General features: G+C 46.4%; 1 protein-coding gene across 1 annotated transcript in view; it reads right to left on the bottom strand.

Annotated features, from left to right (window-relative positions):
• LOC143284235 (glutamate receptor 3-like) overlaps positions 1 to 25,000 on the bottom strand; it is a 446,731-nt gene that overhangs the window by 100,518 nt on the left and 321,213 nt on the right. The window contains exons 3-4 of the mRNA XM_076590909.1: positions 13,211 to 13,465; positions 8,176 to 8,372 (exon numbers count right to left, since the gene is read on the bottom strand). Of these exons, the coding sequence (XP_076447024.1) occupies positions 8,176 to 8,372; positions 13,211 to 13,465 (452 nt within the window). The remainder of the gene's footprint in view (positions 1 to 8,175; positions 8,373 to 13,210; positions 13,466 to 25,000) is intronic.

Raw genomic sequence — 25,000 nt, 5'->3', positions numbered from 1 at the left:
AATTCACTTACAAACAGTTGTTAAAACTGACGAAGCCTTTTGTAACAAGTTCACAAAGTGTATATATGTGAGAACCAATTGCAGTCAACCAATAGATTATTCATGTAAATCAAAAAGTTTTTAGCCATTACCAACAAGTTCCTTTTGGTAGTGGTGAAGTTAACAATTCCAACTGTTTTTTATTGCAAAAAGTTCTTGTTCGTTTCTTGCTTTGCTTATAGATGTCTATTGTTGTGTTGACGTTCTTTACTTTCGCTTTTTCCAGTTACTACGGACTCCTTTTAGATACCACAATTACACACCTTATTACCCTCCATTTCGTCCAATACCTAAACTCCCCACAGTTTTTTTTTTTCATTATAAACTTTTTTTTTTTTTCTAATATTCACTCACGCGCAACCACCTCCTCCAACCACAGCCCCCTCAACCGACAACATAGCACGGCCAAACCACTTACAGTAACACAGGACCAACACCACCCGCTCCGCCCGACGAGATTCATCTCGCCTCGTTCAATCACTTTTCCTAAACCGATATTTTCTCACCCTCCTGCTACTTACCTGACCTAGTCTGGCATCCGACAACTTTACACCGCACAAGAAAGGCACGGTAAAAGAATCAAAGAAAAAAATTCGAAAATTCTGAAAACACATCGATAAACACCAAAACTGCCGTCAGGAAAAAAAAAAAGCAAAACCCCCAAAGGCCCAGAGTTATAGGTCGGAACACAGTGGGTTTCCCACTCACACCCCCCACCACCTCTGCAATGTCTTGGTGAGGCTTAGAGTAACGTCCGCTAGGACGAGCGAGAGAATGAAGCGTGGTTAATCACGTCACGCCGATATTCCCCCCATCTCCATAGACATTAAGGGATTTACGAATCTAAGCGAATAACTTGGTTGCAACATGCCTAGCGACCTTCAAAAGAACCACGCAATCAAAAGGGTTCCTTCCTGCAAAATTCTATAGAAAACTCTTTCGATAGGAAAAAAAAAAAAACAAAAACAAACAACAACACACGACGACAAAACAACAAAAAAACAAAACTGATCCTGGTAAAAAAAAGGGGCCGCCATTGAGTTAAGCCCGAATTTCATACGAGATCTCTTGTTGATAAAAGAAATACCCTCAGATCGTCCTGGTGTTTGATACCAACCTTTACATTCCGTGGTGGTTTCGATATTCTTTTCTACGTCGAGGCTTCTCAAACGCTTCACTCTATTTTACTCGTGGTATTGGGTAACCGTTTTTACCCGCCATTGCGCCGATAGATCGTATTCCCCAGGGATGTCGCTTGCTCTGGTCAGTCTTGTTTCCATAATCACCGACGGGTACATGCCGATTACCGGGTCCTTCACCGCTCCCTTGTTGTGCTGCGTTGCTGGCCAAGAGGTTCCCAGAGCAGGCCCATCTTCGACCTGAGACCGAAAAATCCCCCACTCCCTTTACCCGACCAGGACCTACCGAGAATTGAAACCCGGGACCTAACTGGCAAGATCAGCTTTAACCACCTGGTTTTTGCGCCATCATTTCCGATCGTCTACAAAAATAAAGTTTAAAAAACTTTAAGGGCCCTTACCTTTACGGCCATGCATGGAGGTGGGGGAATGGGGTTGGCGGTTCAGGGTTGTTCTTATACGATATGAAACCTTTCACTCTTTCTTTTTTGAAATTGATTATTATTCAGTTTTTTAGCTACAATGTTTAAGAGATGAAGCTAAACTTAATCCTTGTAAACGTTCATTCGACTTACGCCTAAAAAACCGTGTGGCTAGTGGTTTGTTCTGGAATTCTGTTGATAATCCATTCGATAGGAAAAAACAAACAAATCTGCAGGGGGGACAATCGATAGAAAGGCGATATGAAGAAAAAGAAAAAGGTGGGCTTTTGTGAAGGACCTTTTAGCTGCGTTCCCTTGGGGAGATTTTCTAATGTTCCAGAAAATTTTATAAAGAAATATTATATCATTCCCAAATAAAGAATTAAGACAATAGTTGATTACTTCGACCTTCCCCAAAAAATGAAACCTTTTCCCTCAACCAAAAACCACACAGCCCATCATTTCTAAATTTTAGACGAACGAAATAAAAAAACTTCAAATTGCAAGCCGCTCTGGTTTCGGCACACCTAAAAAACAAACTTATCCTTTATTCCTTTATCCCACAGCCCGCCAATTTGCAGCTTTAACTCACTCAGTACGGCCGGTCCTCTCTTCTCCTCTACACAGACCCCTCGGATGTCCAGTGGGTGTCTGAATGACCCAACCTTTAGCTTCCGTCGTCAGAATTGTGGTATTCTTTGTCAACATTCACGTCTTCAGTATAAGAGCTTTCCGCTTGCAATATTTTGATGATGGTAATTGGGGTGAAACGCTGTTAACGTCGTCTCTTTCGCCGTTCGTATGGAGAGAGTTAATGTCCGCCAAGTCTGTCTGGACTTCACTCTCCTGAGCAATCCTCCTCCAGTGAAACGGAGGGGGGTGTTAACGCCGCCACCTGCTCCCCTCCTCCCTCCTCCCTTGACCTTGTGCGATAGGAGTGGTGGGCCTGCAAGAGTAGCTTCCCCTCGGGAAGAGCCCTCCGTCCCCACCCCACCCTCACCACCCCTGACAAGGTGACTAGTTGTGCCAGAGATACGGAGCTAGCGGGAATGAAAGGAGATATTAACTGGCCAGGACTTTGCTGCTTTGTGTGTGCACGGTCTCTCTCTCTCTCTCTCTCTCTCTCTCTCTCTCTCTCTCTCTATCATATATGCATGTGTGCATGTGGAGGGTGGGGGGACTGGAGGGGGGCGGGTAGAGGGGGTTGTTTTCTTCATTACGTATGTCCTTCTGCATGAATACCTTTCTCCTTCATTCGTATGTGTGCTATTTGTAATAGATGTAGATTAGCAAGGACAGATTGAAAGAATAGGATATGCCTAAAATCTTAATCCTTGATTAAAAACGTTTTCAGTTCTGAGTTCTCTCTGTGTGTGTGTGTGTGTGTGTGTGTGTGTGTGTGTGTGTGTGTGCGTGTGTGCGTGCGTGCGTGCGTTCAGTTTGTGTGTAGGGGTCAATCTTGGTTGCAGCTGAGGCGACTGTTGAAGGAACTCGAAAGAGATATCAGATTTTGACTCGAAAGGACCTTTTTTTCCTTTTCTTTTCTTTCTTTCTTTTTTTCTTATGTGTGCTGGTATCAGATTTTACTCGAAAGAACCTTTTTTTTCCTTCTCTTTTTCCCCCTGGTCTCCAAAGATGTCATCCACAGAGCACAAACTAAGTTGATTACTTGAAAAAAAAACAAAAACAAACACACAAACAAACAAAAGAAAAACCCCAGGTATATATTCATAAAATGTTTAACAAAAAAAGAGAGAAGAAGATGCTTCAAATTGAGCAGACTGCCTATGGTCTTAACACAGGCCTCTCGCTGTATAGACTAAAGCCTGTTTCTAGCACAAGTGTACCAGGAACAGCTTGAAAAATGTGCGTTTCAAAAACAACAACAACCAAAAACAAACAACCCCCCCAAAAAAACACACAACAACAACAACAACCAAAACAACAAAAACAAAACAAAACAAAACCAAAAAACAAACAAAAAAACCAAACAACAACAACAACAAAAAAACAAACAAAAAACAACAACAAAAAAAAACACCAAAAAAAAACTATGGATGCTTCATAAAAAAAAAGTTACATAGTGGTATATATATCCGATAGCTGTTGTTATTCATTGTTAATAAATTTTCAAAAAAAGTGAAAATACAAGAAAGCACCTCTGGTTATGAGCGGTCCTCATCACACACACACACACACACACACACACACACACACCGACACGGACACGGACACAGACACACACACACACAAACACACACACACACACACACACACACCACACACACACACACACACACACACACACACACACACACACACACCACTGTTTGCCGAAAACCCAGGATCATTCTACCACACTTCCATGACTAAAGAAAATTGCACAAATTCCCAAGTGGTCCTTAATTTTCTCTAAACCATCAACTTTCTGTAAACCATCTGAATCAATAATGATGCAGCTATGATCTCACAGAACCCTTAAAATGAAAATGCAAAATCCCCACCCCCCTCCTCTCTCTCTCTCTCTCTCTCTCTCTGTGTCTCTCTCCTCTCTCAATTATTGATTGACTGATTGATATGGATACTTATATAGCGCCTATCCTCGGTCGGAGACCAAGCTCTAAGCGCTTTACAAACACGGAGTCATTTACACAACAGGCTGCCTACCTGGGTAGAGCCGACTGACGGCTTCCATTTGGGCGCTCATCATTCGTTTCCTGTGTCATTCAATCAGATTCCAGGCACGCACTACTTACTACACACTCAGACAAACATGTAACATTTAACATTTTACGTGGATGACCGTTTTGTTTATTTACCCCGCCATGTGACTAGTCTGGCAGAAATTAATCTGCCATGCCCGCGACTGAAAGATATAGATCATACACTGAAAGTGTTCACAACCACCCCCACCTCCTTCGCCCGCCCCCCCCCCCCCCCATCAGTGTTTATCATCTACTTTTCTCCGCTCTGTTCTTCCCTTTCCTTTTGCCTCCTTTCATCCCCCTTTGCTTAAAAAAAAAAAAAAAAAAAAGGGGTGGGGTGGGGGTGGGGTGGGGGTGGGGGCCCTCTGACGCACTTGTTCTTTCTCTGAATTAATTTCTCCCTCTCCTTCTCTCCTCAGTTAATATCCGCTATTCCCAATCTCTCTCACCCAGCCAGCCCCCCCCACCCCATTCCTCCCTCCCCCCCCTCGCCCCCCCGACACACACTAGCCCTCCCATTCCTGTGAAATTAAGTCTGGACAAACTACGATTACTCTGGAACGACCGTTGCTGAACAGTTCAGTATGGAGATATATGTATGTATATATGCCTCTCTGTCTGTATGTCTGTCCGTCTGTGTTATGCACACAGGCGCGTATACAAATGCGTGCGCGCATAATGTATACAAACCCATAAATACCATATTCCACACATACACAGACACACAAACACATAGCCACACATGACACAACATATTCCACACACACACACACAGACACACACACAGACACACACACACACAGACACACACACACAGACACACACACACACACACACCGACACGGACACAGACACACACACACACACAGACACACACACACACAGACACACACACACACACAGAAACACCGACACAGACACAGACACACACACACACACACACACTCACACAGAAACAGACCCCCTCCCCACACACACACACGCACACACGCACACACACACGCACGCACGCACGCACGCACGCTCGACCACCTTCACCTGACACGCTCAGCCCCCAGACTTAATCACAGGAGTCCGGGGAAGGTTTCATTTTCTGTATAAACGGCAAGGGTAAACATCCAGAGCCTCAAACACCCCGACCTCTTCTTCAGTCTGTCTGGCACCAACCACAAGAAAACGACTGAGTTTTTTTAAATTTAATTTAATTTTTTTTTAACTCTCTCCATACGAACGGCGAAAGAGACGACGTTAACAGCGTTTCACCCCTAATTACCACCATCAAAATATTGCAAGCGGAAGGCTCTTGTACTGAAGAGGTGAATGTTGACAAAGAATACCACAATTCTGACGGCGGAAGCTAAAGGTTGGGTCATTCAGACACCCACTGGGCATCCGAGGGGTCCGTGTAGAGGAGAAGAGAGGACTGGCCGTACTGAGTGAGTTAAGGAAAAAAAGGAAAGAAAAAGAAACAGAAAACAGAAGAGAGAATAATTTTTTTCTTTTAAAGTGCCTGTCTCCTTCACTCTCTCACCCCCCGCCCCCCCACTCCCTTCCCCAAGCCTGAAAGTTTCAGTTTCAGTTTCAGTTACTGAAGGAGGCATCATTGCGTGCGGGCAAATCCATAATTATATAAACATGCCTGAAAGATAATTATAGCATCCCCGCCTGCACCATTCCTTTTGGAAAATAAATGCCGATGGTGGATTTGGCTGGGACTGATAATTACAAAATGCTTATACATGCTGGGACAGATGCTGGGAATGTAACCTCCCCCCCCCTCAAAAAACAACAACAAACAAACAAAACAACAACAACAAAACAACAACAACAAACAAACAAACAAACAACAAAAAACGGTGGTGTTAAACAGGACTTTGTTTTTGGGTGTGGAAGGCTCCTGCGCGCGCGCGCGCGCGTGTGTGTGTGTGTATGTGTGTGTGTGTGTGTGTGTGTGTGTGTGTGTGTGTGTGTGCGTGCGTGCGTGTGTGTGTGTGTGTGTGTGTATGTGTGTGTGTGCGTGCGCACGTGAGTGTGTGTGTGTGTGTGTGTGTGTGTGTGCGTGTGTGTGTGTGTGCGTGTGTGTGTGTGTGTGTGTGCGTGTGTGTGTGTGTGTGTGTGTGTGTGTGAGGGGGCGTCTCTAGATTGTGTTTACATCACTTGTTCTTCTTCTTTTTTTTTTTTCTTTTTTTTTTTTACTGCAAAACCAACTACACGGACCACCCCACCACCCCCCAGGCGTTAAGAATTAATGTCATAAGCGAAACAGAAAGAAAACAGAAAAAAAGAAACAAAGAAAATTTTTTTTTTTTAAAGTGCCTGTCTCCTTCACTCCCTCACACCCTTCCCCAACTGTTTAGCATACCTGAAAATTAAGAGCATCCCACCACCACCCGCCTCCCTTCCCCTCGGAAAATGCAGCTGGTGGATTTGGATGGGACTGATGATACTGGGACAGAGGCTAGAACTGACTAGTGTGAAACGTGGTATAAAACAGGACTTTGTTTTAGGTGGGGAAGGCTCCTGTGTGTGTGTGTGTGTGTGTGTGTGTGTGTGTGTGTGTGTGTGTGTGTGTGTGTGAGGGAGGTGGGGGGAAGGGGAGGAGGCGTCTGTGTGTGTGTGTGTGTACATTGCTTTCTTTTACAGCAAAAAAACTAACAACAGGAAATACATAGACCACCTCCAGGCGTTGAAAATTAATGGCTTAAGCCCCCTCTCCGCCCCCCCCCCACCCCCGGCCTCCCCCCCCATCCCCCCCCCAAAAAAAAAAGAAAAAAGAATCAAGAATTCAGGATACAAATCCATTATACGATTGCAATTTCACCCCATACCCACCCACCCCCTCACACACACACACACACACACACGCACACACACACACACACACAAACACACACACACACACACACACACACACACACACACACTAATCATCTCCTTGTGGCTGACGACAACGAAAACCAGCACACCACACTATAATAATTTTTTATACATCGAGTCTGGTTCCCGCCTACACACCAACTCTAACCAACGCCGCGTTCACAGCCTGATCGACTGCCCGCTTGACCTCACTGGCCTAGCCTCTCCAGTGCCCCCCCCCCCGCCCCCCCCAACCCCGCTTCGCCCCCCAACCCCCCGCCCCCCTCCAGGGCTCTGCCACTGAACGGAAACGCCACTACGGCACCACCTGCTTCACTCCCTTGAGTATGGATTCTTCACGAGTAGCTGCCCTTCTTGAAGTACGCATGGTTCCCGGGGAGCTCTCCGAATCGAAAATCAGCTACATTTGGCCAAGATGATTTTGCTTTGCAATCACTGTTTCAGCTGAGTCGATCGCGTGGAAACTCGAAGTGGATCAAACAAGAACGCACGATTTTACTCGAAAGGACCTTTTCACTTGTCAGGCAGAAGGTCATGTCCATGTCCCGGCGTTTGCAGTGAGTTAACACAGAGTACATCAAAAGACCCTTTGAAAATCACACGTCACTGCGCTCAGAAGAACCCACAGTTATAACTCACTGCCAATTTGCTGAGCGAAAGAAACATACATGCACGCTCACAACTCATGACGAATACAGAAAAAAAAATGGGTACAATGCAACACAGAAGATGAGAGAGAGAGAGAGAGAGAGAGAGAGAGAGAGAGAGAGAGAGATACGGGTACTTGTTCATCAAACTAAACAACCAACCAGTTTGAATATGATTATGTTCGTCAAAACCATTCAACAATCTCACACACGAAAACTCCCACCCACCCACCCACACACACTGCAAACACACACACACACACACACACACACACACACACACACACACACACACACACACACACACACACACACTCAACAGGACAAGAACGACCACCACACCCACCTGTCTCAGGACATGGCGGTAGGCTTCGCCAGAGGAGAGGTCAAGGACGATGCTCTTGAAGGGGAGACCACTGACCACTGCGTCCACGGCCCTCAACTCTTCGTGCACGTTGCGGACGTCGGAGAATCGGTTGACGAAGAAACGGATGTTGCTGTCGTTCCCCAGCGCCCGGAACATCTGCTGAAGTCTTTGTAAACCTGCCGGTAAAGACACAGCCTTTGTAAACCTCCCAGTAAAGACACAGCCTTTGTAAACCTCCCAGTAAAGACACGGCCTTTGTAAATCTGCCAGTTGTAAACCTGTCAGTAAAGATGCAAACCTGTTAGCAGAGATACAGCCTTTGTAAACCTGCCAGTTGTAAACCTGCCAATAAAGACATAGCCTTTGTAAACCTGCTAGTAGAGATACAGCCTTTGTAAAACTGCTGGTAAAGATGCAGCCTTTGTAAACCTGCCAGTATAGATGCAGCCTTTGTAATAAAGATGCAGCCTTTGTAAACCTGCCAGTAAAGATGCAGCCTCTGTAAACCTGCCATCAAAGATGCAGCCTTTGTAAACCTTTTTTTTGTAAACCTTTTTGTAAAAGGCGCTATACAGTTTCAGTTTCTCAAAGTGTCACTGCATTCGGACAAATCCATATACGCTACACCACATCTCACATTGACAAAAGCCCTCTGCTGCACAAAGCTCATTTCTGCTGATTAAAGCCGGCTATACCACAAACCCACGTTTGTCAAATGCCAACTAATACCGGAGCCCACTCATACCAAAGTCCACTCTTAACTCTCTCCATACGAACGGCGAAAGAGACGACGTTAACAGCGTTTCACCACAATTACCATGATCAAAATATTGCAAGCAGAAGGCTCTTATACTGAAGAGGTGAATGTTGACAAAGAATACCACAATTCTGACGACGGAAGCTAAAGGTTGGGTCATTGAGACACCCACTAGATTTCCGAGGGGTCTGTGTAGAGGAGAAGAGAGGACTGCCCGTACTGAGTGAGTTAAAAACAACAACAACAACAAAAAACAACAAACAAAACATACACACACACACACACACACACACACACACACACACAACAACAACAACAACAACAACAACAAAAACAACAAAAACCAACAAAAAAAACAACACTTACACCAAAATCTGCTATCGTTGAAGCCCTTCACTGCCAAAGCCCTGCACTGTCAAAGCCCTGCACTGCCAAAGCCCGACCACCACCACCACTACCACCACCACCAAAAAGTTCACTGCCGCTAAAAAGTCCCCCCCCCCCCCTCTCTTGATAAATTGGATATTGCCCCTGACTCGCTATCGACACAGACACAGACCCACGAACGTATATGTGTCCGTGACACAGACCACACTATCGTTCTGTTCAAGCCCCGTGTTGATCCAGTCCCCGTTGTCTGATCCCCTCAATGTGCTGCATGCTGTTGCCCGTGGAAATCCTCCAGTTCAGGCATCTCCCACTGTTATAACCATCAACAACAATCATCTACCTGAAGATCTAGTCATCCGGCCCCATCCACAATGTACTATGCGGCTTCTGTTCAAACGAGTGTGTGTGTGTGTGTGTGTGTGTGTGTGTGTGTGTGTGTGTGTGTGTGTGTGTGTGTGTGTGTGTGTTTGCGCGCGCGCGTGTGTGTGTGTGTGTGTGTGTGTGTGTGTGTGTGTGTGTGTGTGTGTGTGTGTGTGCGTGTGTGTGCAGTGCGTGCGTGCGTGTGTGAGTTTTTATATTGACATGCACTTGTATGTATCCTAGTTTCTACTGTATCTGTGTTTGTGTATGATTTTCGATTTATGTTCGTACCTTGTTATGTACTATCCCCCCCCCTACCTGCCAATATTCCTTGTGACCACGGTTCACTTGGTAATACAGATAAAGACAGTCTATTGTTTGTCACAGCTCTCTTGCTCTGTCTGTCTTTTTTTTCTCTCTCTCTGCCCCCCCGCACCCCCCCCCCGACCCCCCGGCACCCCCCCGTCCACCTCCCGCCCGTCCTAACCATTATTCCTATACACTACAACTTCAGGACAATGCTGTCCCGGTGTATTGTGTGAGACCCAGTTCACTGCTGCTGTTGCTGGCTCAGATCTCTGGTGACTCAGCTTTTTTCCTCTCTCGTATTCCTCTTTTCTCCATCACGTTTGCTAGCCCCCCCCCCCACCCCCCCCCAATGCCCCCCTCCCTCTCTCTGTGTCTCAAACTTTGTTTCAATGCCCTGTTGCCCCCCCCCCCCATCTCCCCAAACCCTCCGCAAACCCCCTCTCCCCAAAAACCTTCCGCAAACCCGCCTCTCCCCAAACCCTCTGCCAACCCGCCTCCCCCAAACCCCCACCCTCCAAACCCTCCGTAAACTCCCCCCCCCTGCCCCCCCCCAAACCTTCCGCCAACCCCCCCCCTCCCCCACCCACTGCCCCTTTGCGTTAGCTCTCAGCCAGCCAGCTATAACCAAAACACGTCTCTTGAGCAGGGCTTGACAAATGCGTCTACTTTGGAATGGATATGGACTAAAGTCACAACCACACCAAAACAGCTCCAGAGGAAGAAGAAGAAGAAGAAGAAGAAGTAGTAGTAGTAGTAGTATGGCACAGAATCAGCGCATTCTATCCTTTAACTCTCTCCATACGAACGGCGAAAGAGACGACGTTAACAGCGTTTCACCCCAATTACCATCATCAAAATATTGCAAGCGGAAGGCTCTTATACTGAAGAGGTGAATGTTGACAAAGAATACCACAGTTCTGACGACGGAAGCTAAAGGTTGGGTCATTCAGACACCCACTGGACATCCGAGGGGTCTGTGTAGAGGAGAAGAGAGGACTGGCGGTACTGAGTGAGTTAACCATTCTGTCAAATGCCGCTGGGGATTTTCTCGTACGCAAAGCGAATCGCAACAGGGAGACCCATTAGGAGGAAGCAACAGCAGATCCAGACATTGGGTGGGTTGACAATGTGCCAGACACTCCCGTGGGAGGGGGAAGGGGTGGGGTGGGGGGGGGGACATGGGGATGGGGAGTGGGAGGAGGGGAGGGGGATGCGGGGGTTCGGTTGTAAATACATACATCATCCCTTGACTTCAGCTGGAAACTCTTGTTCTGGATTTGATTTTTTTGTCTTTCTACATACAGCCTGTCTCGCGGGACTGACTGTCACCAAAGATCTATAGACACACTACGGGAAGAAGTTTCCCCCACCCCTCCTCTCACGCTCTCTCTCTGTACGTGTGTATGTGTGGTGTGTGCAAGAGAGCTACACACACACACACACATCTATATATCTATCTATATTGTTCTATTCTTATATGCGTATTCAAACTAATTTTCTTAGTGTTATCAGTAGAAATGGATACGCAAAACAACAATAACAACAACAACAACAAAAACAACAAAAGATGTTAGAAAAACAAGCAAAGCAACACAACACAACACAACACAACACAAACACGCGTCCCTCTCCCACCCACCTTCATCAAAGTCAAACAGATAGTGCACCTGCCTCTACCCGAAGTGCAAAGCTGGAGCTGCAGGGTTCAATGAGTTAAAAAAAAAAAGCAAACAAATAAAACAATACTATTCAACACAACACAAAACAACACAGCACGCGTCTCCCACTCGCTTTCGTTCGAGTCATACATGTAGTGCACGTGGCGCCAGTCGAGTTGCAAAGCTCGTGCGCAGGGTTCAATGAATTAGAAAATGCAACCCAACCCAACCCAACCCAACCCAACACAACACAACACAACGCATGTCTCTCTCTCACCATCGTCCGAGTCATACACGTAGTTCACCTGGCGCCAGTCGAGTTGCAAAGCTGGTGTTCAGGGTTCAATGAATTAGAAAATGCAACCCAACCCATCCCAACCCAACCCAACACAACGCATGTCTCTCTCACCATCGTCCGAGTCATACAGGTAGTGCGCCTGGCGCCAGCCGAAGCGCAAAGCTTGGGCTGTATAGGATTCCACAAGTTTACAAAAATACATTACAATCCAACACAACACAACACGACACAAGCCCGTGTGTCATCTCACCCACCTTCATCCGAGTCATACAGTTAGTGCACCTGCCTCTACCTGAAGTGCAAAGCTCACGCTGCAGGGTTCAATGAGTTAAAAAACAACAACAACACAACAACACAACACACACGTCTCTCTAACTCACTCACCTTCGTCCAAGTCATACAGGTAGTGCACCTGCCTCTACCTGAATTGCAAAGCTCGGGTTGCAGGGTCCAATGAGTTAAAAACAACAGCAAACAACAACACAACACAACACAACACACGCGTCTCTCTAACTCACTCACCTTCGTCCAAGTTACACAGTTAGTGCACCTGCCTCTACCTGAAGTGCAAAGCTCACGCTGCAGGGTTCAATGAGTTAAAAAAACAACACAACACAACACAACACAGCACGCGTCTCTTTCACACTCATCTTCATCCGAGTCATACAGGTAGTGCACCTGCCTCTACCCGAAGTGCAAAGCTCGGATTGCAGGATTCAATGAGTTAAAAACAACAACAAACAACAACACAACACAACACAACACAACACACGCGTCTCTCTCACTCACTCACCTTCGTCCAAGTTATACAGGTAGTGCACCTGCTTCTGCCCGAAGCACAAAGCTCGGGCTGCAGGGTTCAATGAGTTAAAAAAAACAACAACAACAACAACAGCAGCACAATACAATTCAACACAACGCAAAAGAAACACGTGTTGTGTCTCTCACTCACCTTCATCAAAGTCATACAGGCAGTGCACCTGCTTCTACCCGAAGCGCAAAGCTCGGGCTGCAGGGTTCAATGAGTTAAAAACAACAACAAACAACACAACACAACACAACACAAAAGAAACACGTGTCTCTCACTCACTTTCATCAAAGTCATACAGGCAGTGCACCTGCTTCTACCCGAAGCGCAAAGCTCGGGCTGCAGGGTTCAATGAGTTAAAAAAAAAAAAAAAATTCAACACACCACAACACAACACAAACACACGCGTTTCTCTCTCTCACTCACTCACTCACCTTCGTCCGAGTCATACAGGTAGTGCACCTGCCGCCAGCCAAAGTATCGGATCATGTCCACGACGGCCGGAGTCCTCTCGGGCCGCAGGTGCAGCTGGTAGGTGGGCTGGTGCAGGTGGTGCAGGCGGGGCGGCACGGGGGAGGGGGTGAGGAAGGGCATGTGGAAGATGGAGGTGAAGGAGTGCACGATGTCCGCCGTCGCCGTGTCCTTCTGACCCAGGATGGCGAACACCCCTCTGGACATCTGCCTGCAGACTGGGCACAGGCACGCGCAGGCATGTGCGCGCACACACACGCACACACACAGATACATACGCGCGCACACACACACACACACACACACGAATACGCGCGCGCACAGACACACACACACACACACACACACACACACACACACACACGCGAAAAAATTAAACACCGAGGAAAAGACGATCACACACACACACACACACACACACACACACGCACGCACGCACATGCGCGCACACACACACATACACACACACGCGCACAGACACCAACCCACCCCCCACCCACCCACACACACACACACGCACACACACACACGCGAAAAACTTAAAACAAGGAGGAAAAGGTGACCATGGGACGAGAACAAGATAAAAACAGTTTGAAGCGAGTGGCAGGGAGTGGGGGGTGGAATAATTTTTATCTTCTGCAGTCAACAGACCAGACAACCATAGAAGGCCCGTATCAGGGCTGAAGTACTGCGAATAATAAATATCTCCCCCCCTCCCCCCCCCCCCCCTCCCCCCACTACACACACACCCACAAGGGAAAAGAAAACCTGGCACTATTACAATCACATTCATTTATATATACCTAGGACACGCCTCTGACGTTAACGATTCCGTCAGTGCTTTCATCGGCGGATTACACAAAAAACTAAACTGAACCTAATCATAATCATACAATAGACATTAACAGAGAGGTGTTTTTTTTGGGTTTGTGTGTGTGTGTGTGTGTGTGTGTGTGTGTGTGTGTGTGTGTGTGTTTGCTGCCCCGTCATTTGCCCAGACTGGCATTGCTTTCCACGCCGCTCATTCCGAGTCCCCCAAATTTGGACACAGCCACACCCGGGTTCGTCTGTCACACTCCCCAACGTCAGCAGTCCGCAAGGAACCATCGATGTTAGGTCGCCAAGAGGCCACACGCCAGAGGAGACCCTGCACTGCTTCTGAGTCTCTTCGGTGGTGTTCAGTGGTGGTGCCTGCTCTGATTCAACGTACTGATTTAACCGAGAGTTGCCAAAGGGCACTCAACATATCCCAGGCACACACACAAAAACAACAACAACATAATAAGAGAGCCCAGCTGGATCAAGCCCAGAGATGGCAGAAAAGAGAAAAAAAGGGAGGAAAAAAACCAGAAAGAAAGAGAGTGGTAAAAACAAGAGGTAAATTTCTAGCACGTAGCACATTTTTTTTTTCTCTCTCCAGAAGGTGGGGGATACACTTTATACTGAGAGATCCCCCTCGGTCCTCCCTAGAGGGATGGAGATGCAAGGGACGCAAGAAACCGAAAAAAAAAAAAAAAAAAAAAGAAAGAAAAGAGATACGAGTTGAGGAGGGACTTGATTGACAGAAGCTTAAAGAAGGACTTCAAAATATCTTCAGAACATTATAAAGGAGAACAAAGAGAAGAAGGGGGAGGGGAAAAGAAGAAGAACCCCACCCCCCCAAAAACAACAACAACAACGACAACAACAAAAGCCAGCCCAAAACGACGGAATAAGGATATAAGGATAAAGACAAGCACGAGGAGGGACACTAGAATGAAGGATCAGCAGGAAAAAGAGAACCCACTGAAGAAAGAAAGCGGAAAGAATGAAAAAAATGAAATCAGGACGAAGAGGAAGAGGAAGAGGAAAAAGAAAATATGACTGATCAAGGAGAAGCCGAGAGAGAGAGAGAGAGAGAGAGAGAGAGAGAGAGAGAGAGAGAGAGAGAGAGAGAGAGAGAGAGAGAGGGAGAGGGAGAGGAAAAAGAAAATATGACTGATCAAGGAGAAGCCGAGAGAGAGAGAGAGAGAGGGAGAGAGAGAGGGAGAGGGAGACAGACAGAGAGAGAGAGAGAGACAAACAGAGAGACAGAGAGAGACAGATAGAGACAGAGGGAGAGACAGACAGACAGAGAGAGAGAGAGAGACAGACAGACTGAGACAGAGATGGAGACGGAGACAGAGACAGACAGACACAGAGAGAGGGAGAGACAGACAGACAGACAAACACAGACAGAAAGACAGACAGACAGACAGAGAGAGAGACAAACAGACAGACAGACAGACACAGACAGACAGACAGACAAAGCTAAATGATGTTTGCTCCAGGCATCGCAAACTATCCTCATTAAAAGCACTTTGCAGAATGATTCTCAGAGAAGCACACATTTCTACCTTTTTTTTACATTTTTTTTATATTCTTTACAACTACTTTTTGTTCTTCTGTTTTAGGGGACGGGGGAAGGGAAGGGAGGGAAGGGAGGGAAGGGGAAGGGTGGCAGGAAAGTAGAGGTAACAGGAAAGAGGAGGTGAGGTGCAAAAGATGTCTGGAATGCAGTCAGGCTGATAGATGATACAGACTGTCAAACAAGCACTTTCTTTGACAGAAATGTCGACGGATGAGTGAATGAGAGAGAGAGAGAGAGAGAGAGAGCGAGAGAGAGAGAGAGACAGAGACAGAGACAGAAAGACAGACAGACTGAGAGAGAGAGAGAGAGAGACAGAGACAGGAAGACAGACAGAAAGAGAGAGAGAGACAGACAGAGACAGAGACAGAAAGGCAAAAAGAGAGAGAGGGAGAAAGAGAGACAGAGACAGAAAGATAGACAGAGAGAGAGGGAGAAAGAGAGACAGACAGAGACAGAGAGACAGACAGAGAGAGAGAGAGAGAGAGAGAGAGAGAGGTGGAGAGAGAGAGAGAGGAGAGAGAGATACAGACATACATACATACATACATACAGACAGACAGACAGACAGAGACAGAGAGAAAGAGAGGCAGAGAAAGACAGAGATAGTGATGGATGGGAGGTGAGGCGGAGAGAAGAGAGACAGAGAGGGAGGAAGGGACCGTGCATTCGTAAAGAGCCAGGCCATAGCATAGCATTATCCGTGTTCCACTACATTCCTGCGTCCTTCGATCGTTCTGAAGACAGTAGTCCGCCATTTACTGGGCACATAGCTATGGACGTCAGACAGTAGTCTGCCATTTACTGGGCACATAGCTATGGACGTCAGACAGTAGTCCGCCATTTACTGGGCACATAGCTATGGACGTCAGACAGTAGTCCGCCATTTACTGGGCACACTGCTGTTGACGTCAGACAGTAGTCTGCCGTTACCGAGCACATAGCTATGGACGTCAGACAGCAGTCCGCCATTTACTGGGCACATAGCTATGGATGTCAGGACAGTAGTCTGCCATTTACTGGGCACATAGCTATGGACGTCAGACAGTAGTCTGCCATTTACTGGGCACATAGCTATGGACGTCAGACAGTAGTCCGCCATTTACTGGGCAAATAACTATGGACGTCAGACAGTAGTCTGCCATTTACTGGGCACATAGCTATGGACGTCAGACAGTAGTCCGCCATTTACTGGGCACAGAGCTATGGACGTCAGGACAGTAGTCTGCCATTTACTGGGCACATAGCTATGGACGTCAGACAGTAGTCTGCCATTTGCTGGGCACATAACCATGGACGTCAGACAGTAGTCTGCCATTACTGGGCACACTGCTGTTGACGTCAGACAGTAGTCTGCCGTTACTGGGCACACAGCTATGGACATCAGACAATAGTCTGCCATTACTGGGCACACAGCTATGGACATCAGACAGTACTCTGCCATTACTGGGCACACAGCTATGGACATCAGACAGTACTCTGCCATTACTGGGCACACTGCTGTTGACGTCAGACAGTACTCTGCCATTACTGGGCACACTGCTGTTGACGTCAGACAGTAGTCTGCCGTTACCGAGCACATAGCTATGGACGTCAGACAGTAGTCTGCCATTTACTGGGCACATAGCTATGGACGTCAGACAGTAGTCTGCCATTTGCTGGGCACATAGCTAATGATGTCAGACAGCAGTCTGCCATTACTGGGCACACTACTGTTGACGTCAGACAGTAATCTACCATTTACTGGGCATATAGCTATGGACGTCAGACAGTAGTCTGCCATTTACTGGGCACATAGCCATGGACGTCAGACAGCAGTCTGCCATTACTGGGCACATAGCCATGGACGTCAGACAGAAGTCTGCCATTACTGGGCACATAGCCATGGACGTCAGACAGCAGTCTGCCATTTACTGGGCACATAGCCATGGACGTCAGACAGCAGTCTGCCATTTACTGGGCACATAGCCATGGACGTCAGACAGCAGTCTGCCATTTACTGGGCACATAGCCATGGACGTCAGACAGCAGTCTGCCATTTACTGGGCACATAGCCATGGACGTCAGGCAGCAGTCTGCCATTACTGGGCACATAGCTATGGTCATCAGACAGTAGTCTGCCATTACTGGACCCTGAGCTATGGTCATCAGACAGCAGTCTGCCATTACTGGGCACACAGCTATGGACGTCAGACAGTAGTCTGCCATTTACTGGGCACAGAGCTATGGATGTCAGGTCAGTAGTCTGCCATTTACTGTGCACATAGCTATGGACGTCAGACAGTAGTCTGCCATTTACTGTGCACATAGCTATGGACATCAGACAGTAGTCCGCCATTTACTGGGCACATAGCTATGGACATCAGACAGTAGTCTGCCATTTACTGGGCACATAGCTATGGACGTCAGACAGTAGTCTGCCATTTACAGGGCACAGAGCTATGGACGTCAGACAGTAGTCTGCCATTTACTGGGCACATAGCTATGGACGTCAGACAGTAGTCTGCCATTTACTGGGCACAGAGCTATGGACGTCAGACAGTAGTCTGCCATTACTGGACACACAGCTATGGACATCAGACAGTAGTCGGCCATTACCGGGCACAGAGCTATGGACATCAGACAGTAGTCTGCCATTTACTGGGCACATAGCTATGGACGTCAGACAGCAGTCTGCCATTTACTGGGCACATAGCTATGGACGTCAGACAGCAGTCTGCCATTTACTGGGCACATAGCTATGGACGTCAGACAGCAGTCTGCCATTTACTGGGCACATAGCTATGGACGTCAGACAGCAGTCTGCCATTACTGGGCACATAGCTAATGACGTCAGACAGCAGTCTGCCATTTACTGGGCACACTGCTGTTGACGTCAGACAGTAGTCTGCCATTTACTGGGCACATAGCCATGGACGTCAGACAGTAGTCTGCCATTTACTGGGCACATAGCCATGGATGTCAGGACAGTAGTCTGCCATTTACTGGGCACAGAGCTATGGACGTCAGACAGTAGTCCGCCATTTACTGGGCACAGAGCTATGGACGTCAGACAGTAGTCCGCCATTTACTGGGCACATAGCTATGGACGTCAGGACAGTAGTCTGCCATTTACTGGGCACATAGCCATGGATGTCAGGACAGTAGTCTGCCATTTACAGGGCACAGAGCTATGGACGTCAGACAGTAGTCTGCCATTTACTGGGCACATAGCTAATGACGTCAGACAGTAGTCTGCCATTTACTGGGCACATAGCCATGGACGTCAGACAGTACTCTGCCATTACTGGGCACATAGCTAATGACGTCAGACAGCAGTCTGCCATTACTGGGCACATAGCTAATGACGTCAGATAGCAGTCTGCCATTTACTGGGCACACTGCTGTTGACGTCAGACAGTAGTCTGCCGTTACCGAGCACATAGCTATGGACGTCAGACAGTAGTCTGCCATTTACTGGGCACATAGCCATGGATGTCAGGACAGTAGTCTGCCATTTACTGGGCACATAGCTATGGACGTCAGACAGTAGTCTGCCATTTACTGGGCACATAGCTAATGACGTCAGACAGTACTCTGCCATTACTGGGCACAGAGCTATGGATGTCAGGACAGTAGTCTGCCATTTACTGGGCACATAGCCATGGATGTCAGGACAGTAGTCTGCCATTTACAGGGCACAGAGCTATGGACGTCAGACAGTAGTCTGCCATTTACTGGGCACATAGCTATGGACGTCAGACAGTAGTCTGCCATTACTGGGCACAGAGCTATGGACGTCAGACAGTAGTCTGCCATTTACAGGGCACAGAGCTATGGACGTCAGACAGTAGTCTGCCATTTACAGGGCACATAGCTATGGACGTCAGACAGTAGTCTGCCATTACCGGGCACACAGCTATGGACGTCAGACAGCAGTCTGCCATTTACTGGGCACACAGCTATGGACATCAGACAATAGTCTGCCATTACTGGGCCCACTGCTGTTGACGTCAGACAGTAGTCTGCCGTTACCGAGCACATAGCTATGGACGTCAGGCAGTAGTCTGCCATTTACAGGGCACATAGCTATGGACGTCAGACGCACAGGCTGCATCAATCGGTTCATCGGACGAACCAACAGCAAGAACATCGTCAATATCAGTACTAATAGTAACAACAATAACAATGATGATGACAATAATAATAAAGATAATGATAGCTAGCAACAACATACCACCATCACCACAATAATTATATTACTACTACTGCTACTACTACTACCACCACCACCTACACAACCACCACCACCACCACTACTACTACTACTACTACTACTACGATGAATGGTGATAACAACAACAACAATAATAATAATAATACTTAGAGTAACAGCAATACTAGTAACAGCAGCAGCAGTAACATTTGTTTATTTGAGTTAACTCAACAGTAACCAACAGGCCACCCAGCACATAACTCCGTTCATTCTTCTAACAATGCACCATGCAACATATTCCAACACTGGCTACAGAAGAAAATTGTTAAACCTATATGACCACGCTGTTTTGCTTGCTGTGCTTTTTGCCTTATCTTCATAGCTTCTGATGTGAATTTTTTTATCGAGATTATGACCTCGTGTTCTTTTGACGTAAACGTTCTAAAGAGATCCTTTCTTTTTGTAAATTCTTTTTCAAAAACCACATATTTACTTCTGAAATCATCATATGATATACAATCAAACATAAAATGAAATTCATCAATTGTGGAGTTACACAAAGGACATGGAGAATTTGTGGACGTACCTGGCATAAACCTTTTTTTTTTTTTTTGTTGGCATTAAAGCCAAGAGTTCTTAATCTAAGTTGGGCAAGTATTGTACGATGCCATTTATTCGTAATAATAGTTTGGAATTATTCAGCTTGAAATATACCTTTAAATGAATGGAACCGGCTGTACTTATCCTTACTTTCTATGTCTGAATGCCAATTTTGTTTAACTCTTTCCATACGAACGGCGAAAGAGACAACGTTAACAGCGTTTCACCCCAATTACCATCATCAAAATATTGCAAGTGGAAGGCTCTTATACTGAAGACGTGAATGTTGACAAAGAATACCACAATTCTGACGACGGAAGCTAAAGGTTGGGTCATTCAGACACCCACTGGACATCCGAGGGGTCTGTGTAGAGGAGAAGAGAGGACTGGCCGTACTGAGTGAGTTAAACATAACAAGCAGTCTGGATCTAAATTAAAAGTTGCTGAGAGAGAGAGAGAGAGAGAGAGAGAAGCAGGGAGTATCTATAGGTCTGGTGATGTCACTTCAAATTATCAAATTATGGTGCTTAGAGCTTCGCTGACCACTAAGGTCATCTCAAGGCTATCGCCACATCAAGTCAAGGGTAAAAAGAAAAAAAAATTACAATAAAAACTATAGTCACTGCTTCGATCAAGCTTTTCACTCAAAAAGCTTAAAAACCATCCAGAGTTTAAAACGTTCAAATCTGAGTAAAAAAAAAAAAGTTCACTTCTTCCAGTGATGTTACTTAGGCAACGTACAATATCGAATAATAAAGAAAAACAGGACAAAACAAGCTGGCAGCCAGGCACGCCGAACTGTAAGACTCGGACAAAAGTTACTCGAGACAAGGCATAAAGACAGTGAAACAATCAAGTAACACAAGGCATGGAAAAGACCCCCCTCTTCCCCATCCCCCCCTCCGCACCCCCCCCCCCCCCAAAAAAAAACAAAACAACGTCACACACAATGACCTATTTAGGAACAATGACGTCCGACGATCCGAGACAGGAAACAAAAATGTCGGACAATGTCATAAATACGTCAAGTGACTGGAGAGAACAATCAGGCTCAAAGGCGAAGAATGACGTTTCTGTAGCGGGGGAGGGGGGAGAGAAAAAGTCGGCGAATGAGATCTGCAGACTGCATAACTCGAGTTATATCTAACATAATCAGATCACATAACGGGGGATATGTAGGGCAGTAGGACGTTGGACAATTTCTTATTCAGATAACACGGGCTTCGATCAGTGATGTGCACTGTTTGGACATGACGAGGACGTGTGTGTTCCGCGTGATACAAAGATTTCAGAAAACATAGTGACAAAGCGCTATAAAGCGCAAGACGTTGCGATCTTAGCAGCACTAGGTTTCTGTGCTTTGTGGTAACAATTTTCCAAGGTCTACAGAATTAGCGTCTCAAGACTCTCCTGCAACCAAAGCGTATAGACTCACAAAGCAGATCCCCTTCCCCCTGTCAACCACAGTTTAAGACCCGTATCAAGACCCACAACCGTTTTTCAAACGATTTTAATAAAACAGCTCCGCAACAAACAATCCTAAACCCCAAAGCACAAAGAGCGTATCCCCTTTTCAGGTTACGTGAAGATTTCCATCCGCCACCCCTTAAAACCTAAAAACCTCTCTTTTCATCTTGGTTACAATGAAGAACGTTTATTTTTGAATTGGTTGAGGCTTTTTTTTTCTTTTTTTTCCCGACGAGTTTAACAATCGGGGATGTGTGTGTGTGTGTGTGTGTGTGTGTGTGTGTGCATGCACGCGCGCGCGCGTGCTTTAAACTAGTCTTCCACTCCTTATGACTCTTCCCATTCTTCACCCCTTGTCTTTTTAAAAATGAATATTTAAAATTTGGTATTTGTGAGCACTCGAGACTTTTCGACATATATAATATATATTACTTTTTATTTGCTTCGCACACAAGACACTCTCGCTTATGGCCCCTGCCATCAGAACCCCTTTAAATTTATTTAATTTTATTTATTTATTTATTTATTTTATAGCACACATAGGTATCAATGGAAAAACGAGGTCGGTGGAAATGTAACTGCGGTTGCAGTCATTAAGTGAAGTCCTGGTTAAAAAAATTGCATTTGGAAAAAAAAAGAAAAAAAAGAAAAAAGAAAAGCAAGCTACCATACCATGAGGGACTTGCTTCTGTGGAAAAAAAAAGAATCATCCTTCGATAACCGAAAGAGAAGAAATCCCCAGATGCCTTTACGTTTGGCCTCGCTTGCCACAGTTTTAATCTGGTTAAAAACTGTTTTAAACGGAACTGATCACGAGCCTCGAAACGAGGTTGAAAGGAAATTAATCCACAGAGAAAACAAGGGGAAGGTTGTGCTGCGTTTGTCTCAAATGTGATCTCTCTCCTGGTGTTGGGGGTTCGCGCATCCATGCGTGCGTCAGTGCTTGCTTGCATGTGTGTTTGTGTGGTGGTTGGTTGTTTCTCTCTCTCTCTCTCTCACTCGCTCTCTCTTCCTCGCTCTCTCTCTCACTCGCTCTCTCCATCTCTCTCCCTCTCTTCCTCGCTCTCTCCATCTCTCTCCCTCTTCCTCGCTCTCTCTATCTCTCTCCCCCTCTTTCTCTCTCACTCGCTCTATCTCTCTCCCCCTCTTTCTCTCTCACTCGCTCTGTCTCTCTCCCCCTCTTTCTCTCTCACTCGCTCTGTCTCTCTCCCCCTCTTTCTCTCTCACTCGCTCTGTCTCTCTCCCCCTCTTTCTCTCTCACTCGCTCTGTCTCTCTCCCTCTCTTCCTCGCTCTCTCTCACTCGCTCTCTCTCTCTCCCTCTCTTTCTCTCTCACTCGCTCTCTCTCACTCGTTCTCTCTATCTCTCTCCCTCTCTTTCTCTCTCACTCGCTCTCTCTATCTCTCTCCCTCCCTCCCACATGACCCCCCCCCCCAACCCCTGCCACGTGGACTTTTTAAGCTCATGACAAAGTACCAAAACGCCGCTTATCCCTTTGTACTTTAGTTTGCTTAAATTATGTTTTTTTTCCTTTCTGTTCCATTTCTATCTGTTTTGAACCATTTCTGTTCTGATTTGTACCTACTATGTCAGCTTTACAGCTAATGACATGAAACATTTCAGTGTTCAGTGTTGTGTGTGTGTGTGTGTGTGTGTGTGAGCGCGCGTCTGTGAATGACGGAGTGAGGTATAAAAAAAAAGAGGGAGAAAGAGCAAAAGACGGGAAAGGAGGGACGAGGGGAGCAGGGGTGAGAGGAATGGAGGGAGAGAGAGGGAGAGAAAGGGAGAGAGAAGAGAGAGAGAGATAGGGAGAGAAAGGGAGAGAGAGAGAGATAGGGAGAGAGAGAGAGAGGGAGAGAGAGAGAGGGAGAGAAGGGGAGAAAGAGAGGGAGAGAGAGAGGGAGAGAGAGGAGGAAGAGAAAGGGAGAGAGAGAGAAGTGAGGGAGAGAAAGGGAGAGAGATATATAGGGAGAGATACAGGGGAGAGAGAGAGGAGTGAGAGAGAGAGGGGGGGGGGGGGGAGACAGAGCGAGGGCAAAGAGAGTGAAGGAGAAAAGGACAGACAGACACAACAAAAAGAAACAGAATGGAGGAGGAGGGATTTCCTGCGTTGAATGATCGTGGATGAATAAAATTTGTTCTGTGTGCTTTGAGGCTGGTCATTTGAGTGAGAAAGACAGCTGTTAGGAATTCTTTATGCAAGATGTAGTAGCCCCAGCTGTCTTTGTGTTTGGAGAGTTTAATCTGGAAGACATCCACAAAACAGGTGGGTGTAAAAAAACAACTCTGGTCTGTTCCGGTCCTTGATACAACAGGAGGAGGGTTTGACGAGGGGCTTGCAACCCCTCCCTGTTAAGAAAAGTTAATTGCTAATCCCCCCCCCCCCCCTAAAAACAAAACAAAACAAAAAACAAACAAACACACAAACAAAAACAACAAAAAACAAAACAACACCATCACCACCACCAATACTCCCCCCCCATGCCCCCCCCCCCGCCAAAACAAAAAAACAACAAAAAAAAAACCAAAAAAAAAACCCACAAGCCAACAAGAACGTCATCAAACATTTCGGTCCTGGAAACTGGAATGACTGGAACAGATCCGGGATACGCTGGCGGGTATTTGTTGGTAGCCTAAGTCACCCAGGTGCTATACCGACTTTACCTCCTGCAACATCGTGGACAGGTCGGCTACGAAAAAAAAAGAAGAAAAAAGAAGAAAAAAAGAAGAAGAAAAAAGAATTCAATTCAATTAAATTCAAAATACTTTATTTTCTGCTTCAACCAAAAACAGAAAATTTTCTTTAGGCTCACTTAAAATAAAATGCCCGTCAGCAACTGACACACCCTTCACTTATCACCATGTACACATCTATTATTATGTAAAAAGAAAAACATGTGGGTAAGATACTATTACATTCAGAGTGTAACAACTGTGTGTGCGTTGCGTGTGTGCCCGTGCGAGTTCCAGACGCAAGAACAGACCAATACAGGAAGTAGGTTTCATATATATGAGAACTGTAGTAGACTGGAACAATTATATTTTGAGGGACGACAACCAGCTTCTGGCGAGGGTGCAGGAGCACAATCACAGTGACAGCAGCATG

The sequence above is a fragment of the Babylonia areolata genome, chromosome 7 (genome assembly GCF_041734735.1).
Source record: "Babylonia areolata isolate BAREFJ2019XMU chromosome 7, ASM4173473v1, whole genome shotgun sequence".
NCBI lineage: Eukaryota > Metazoa > Mollusca > Gastropoda > Neogastropoda > Buccinidae > Babylonia > Babylonia areolata.
This window is presented reverse-complemented; position numbering and strand designations above follow the sequence as displayed.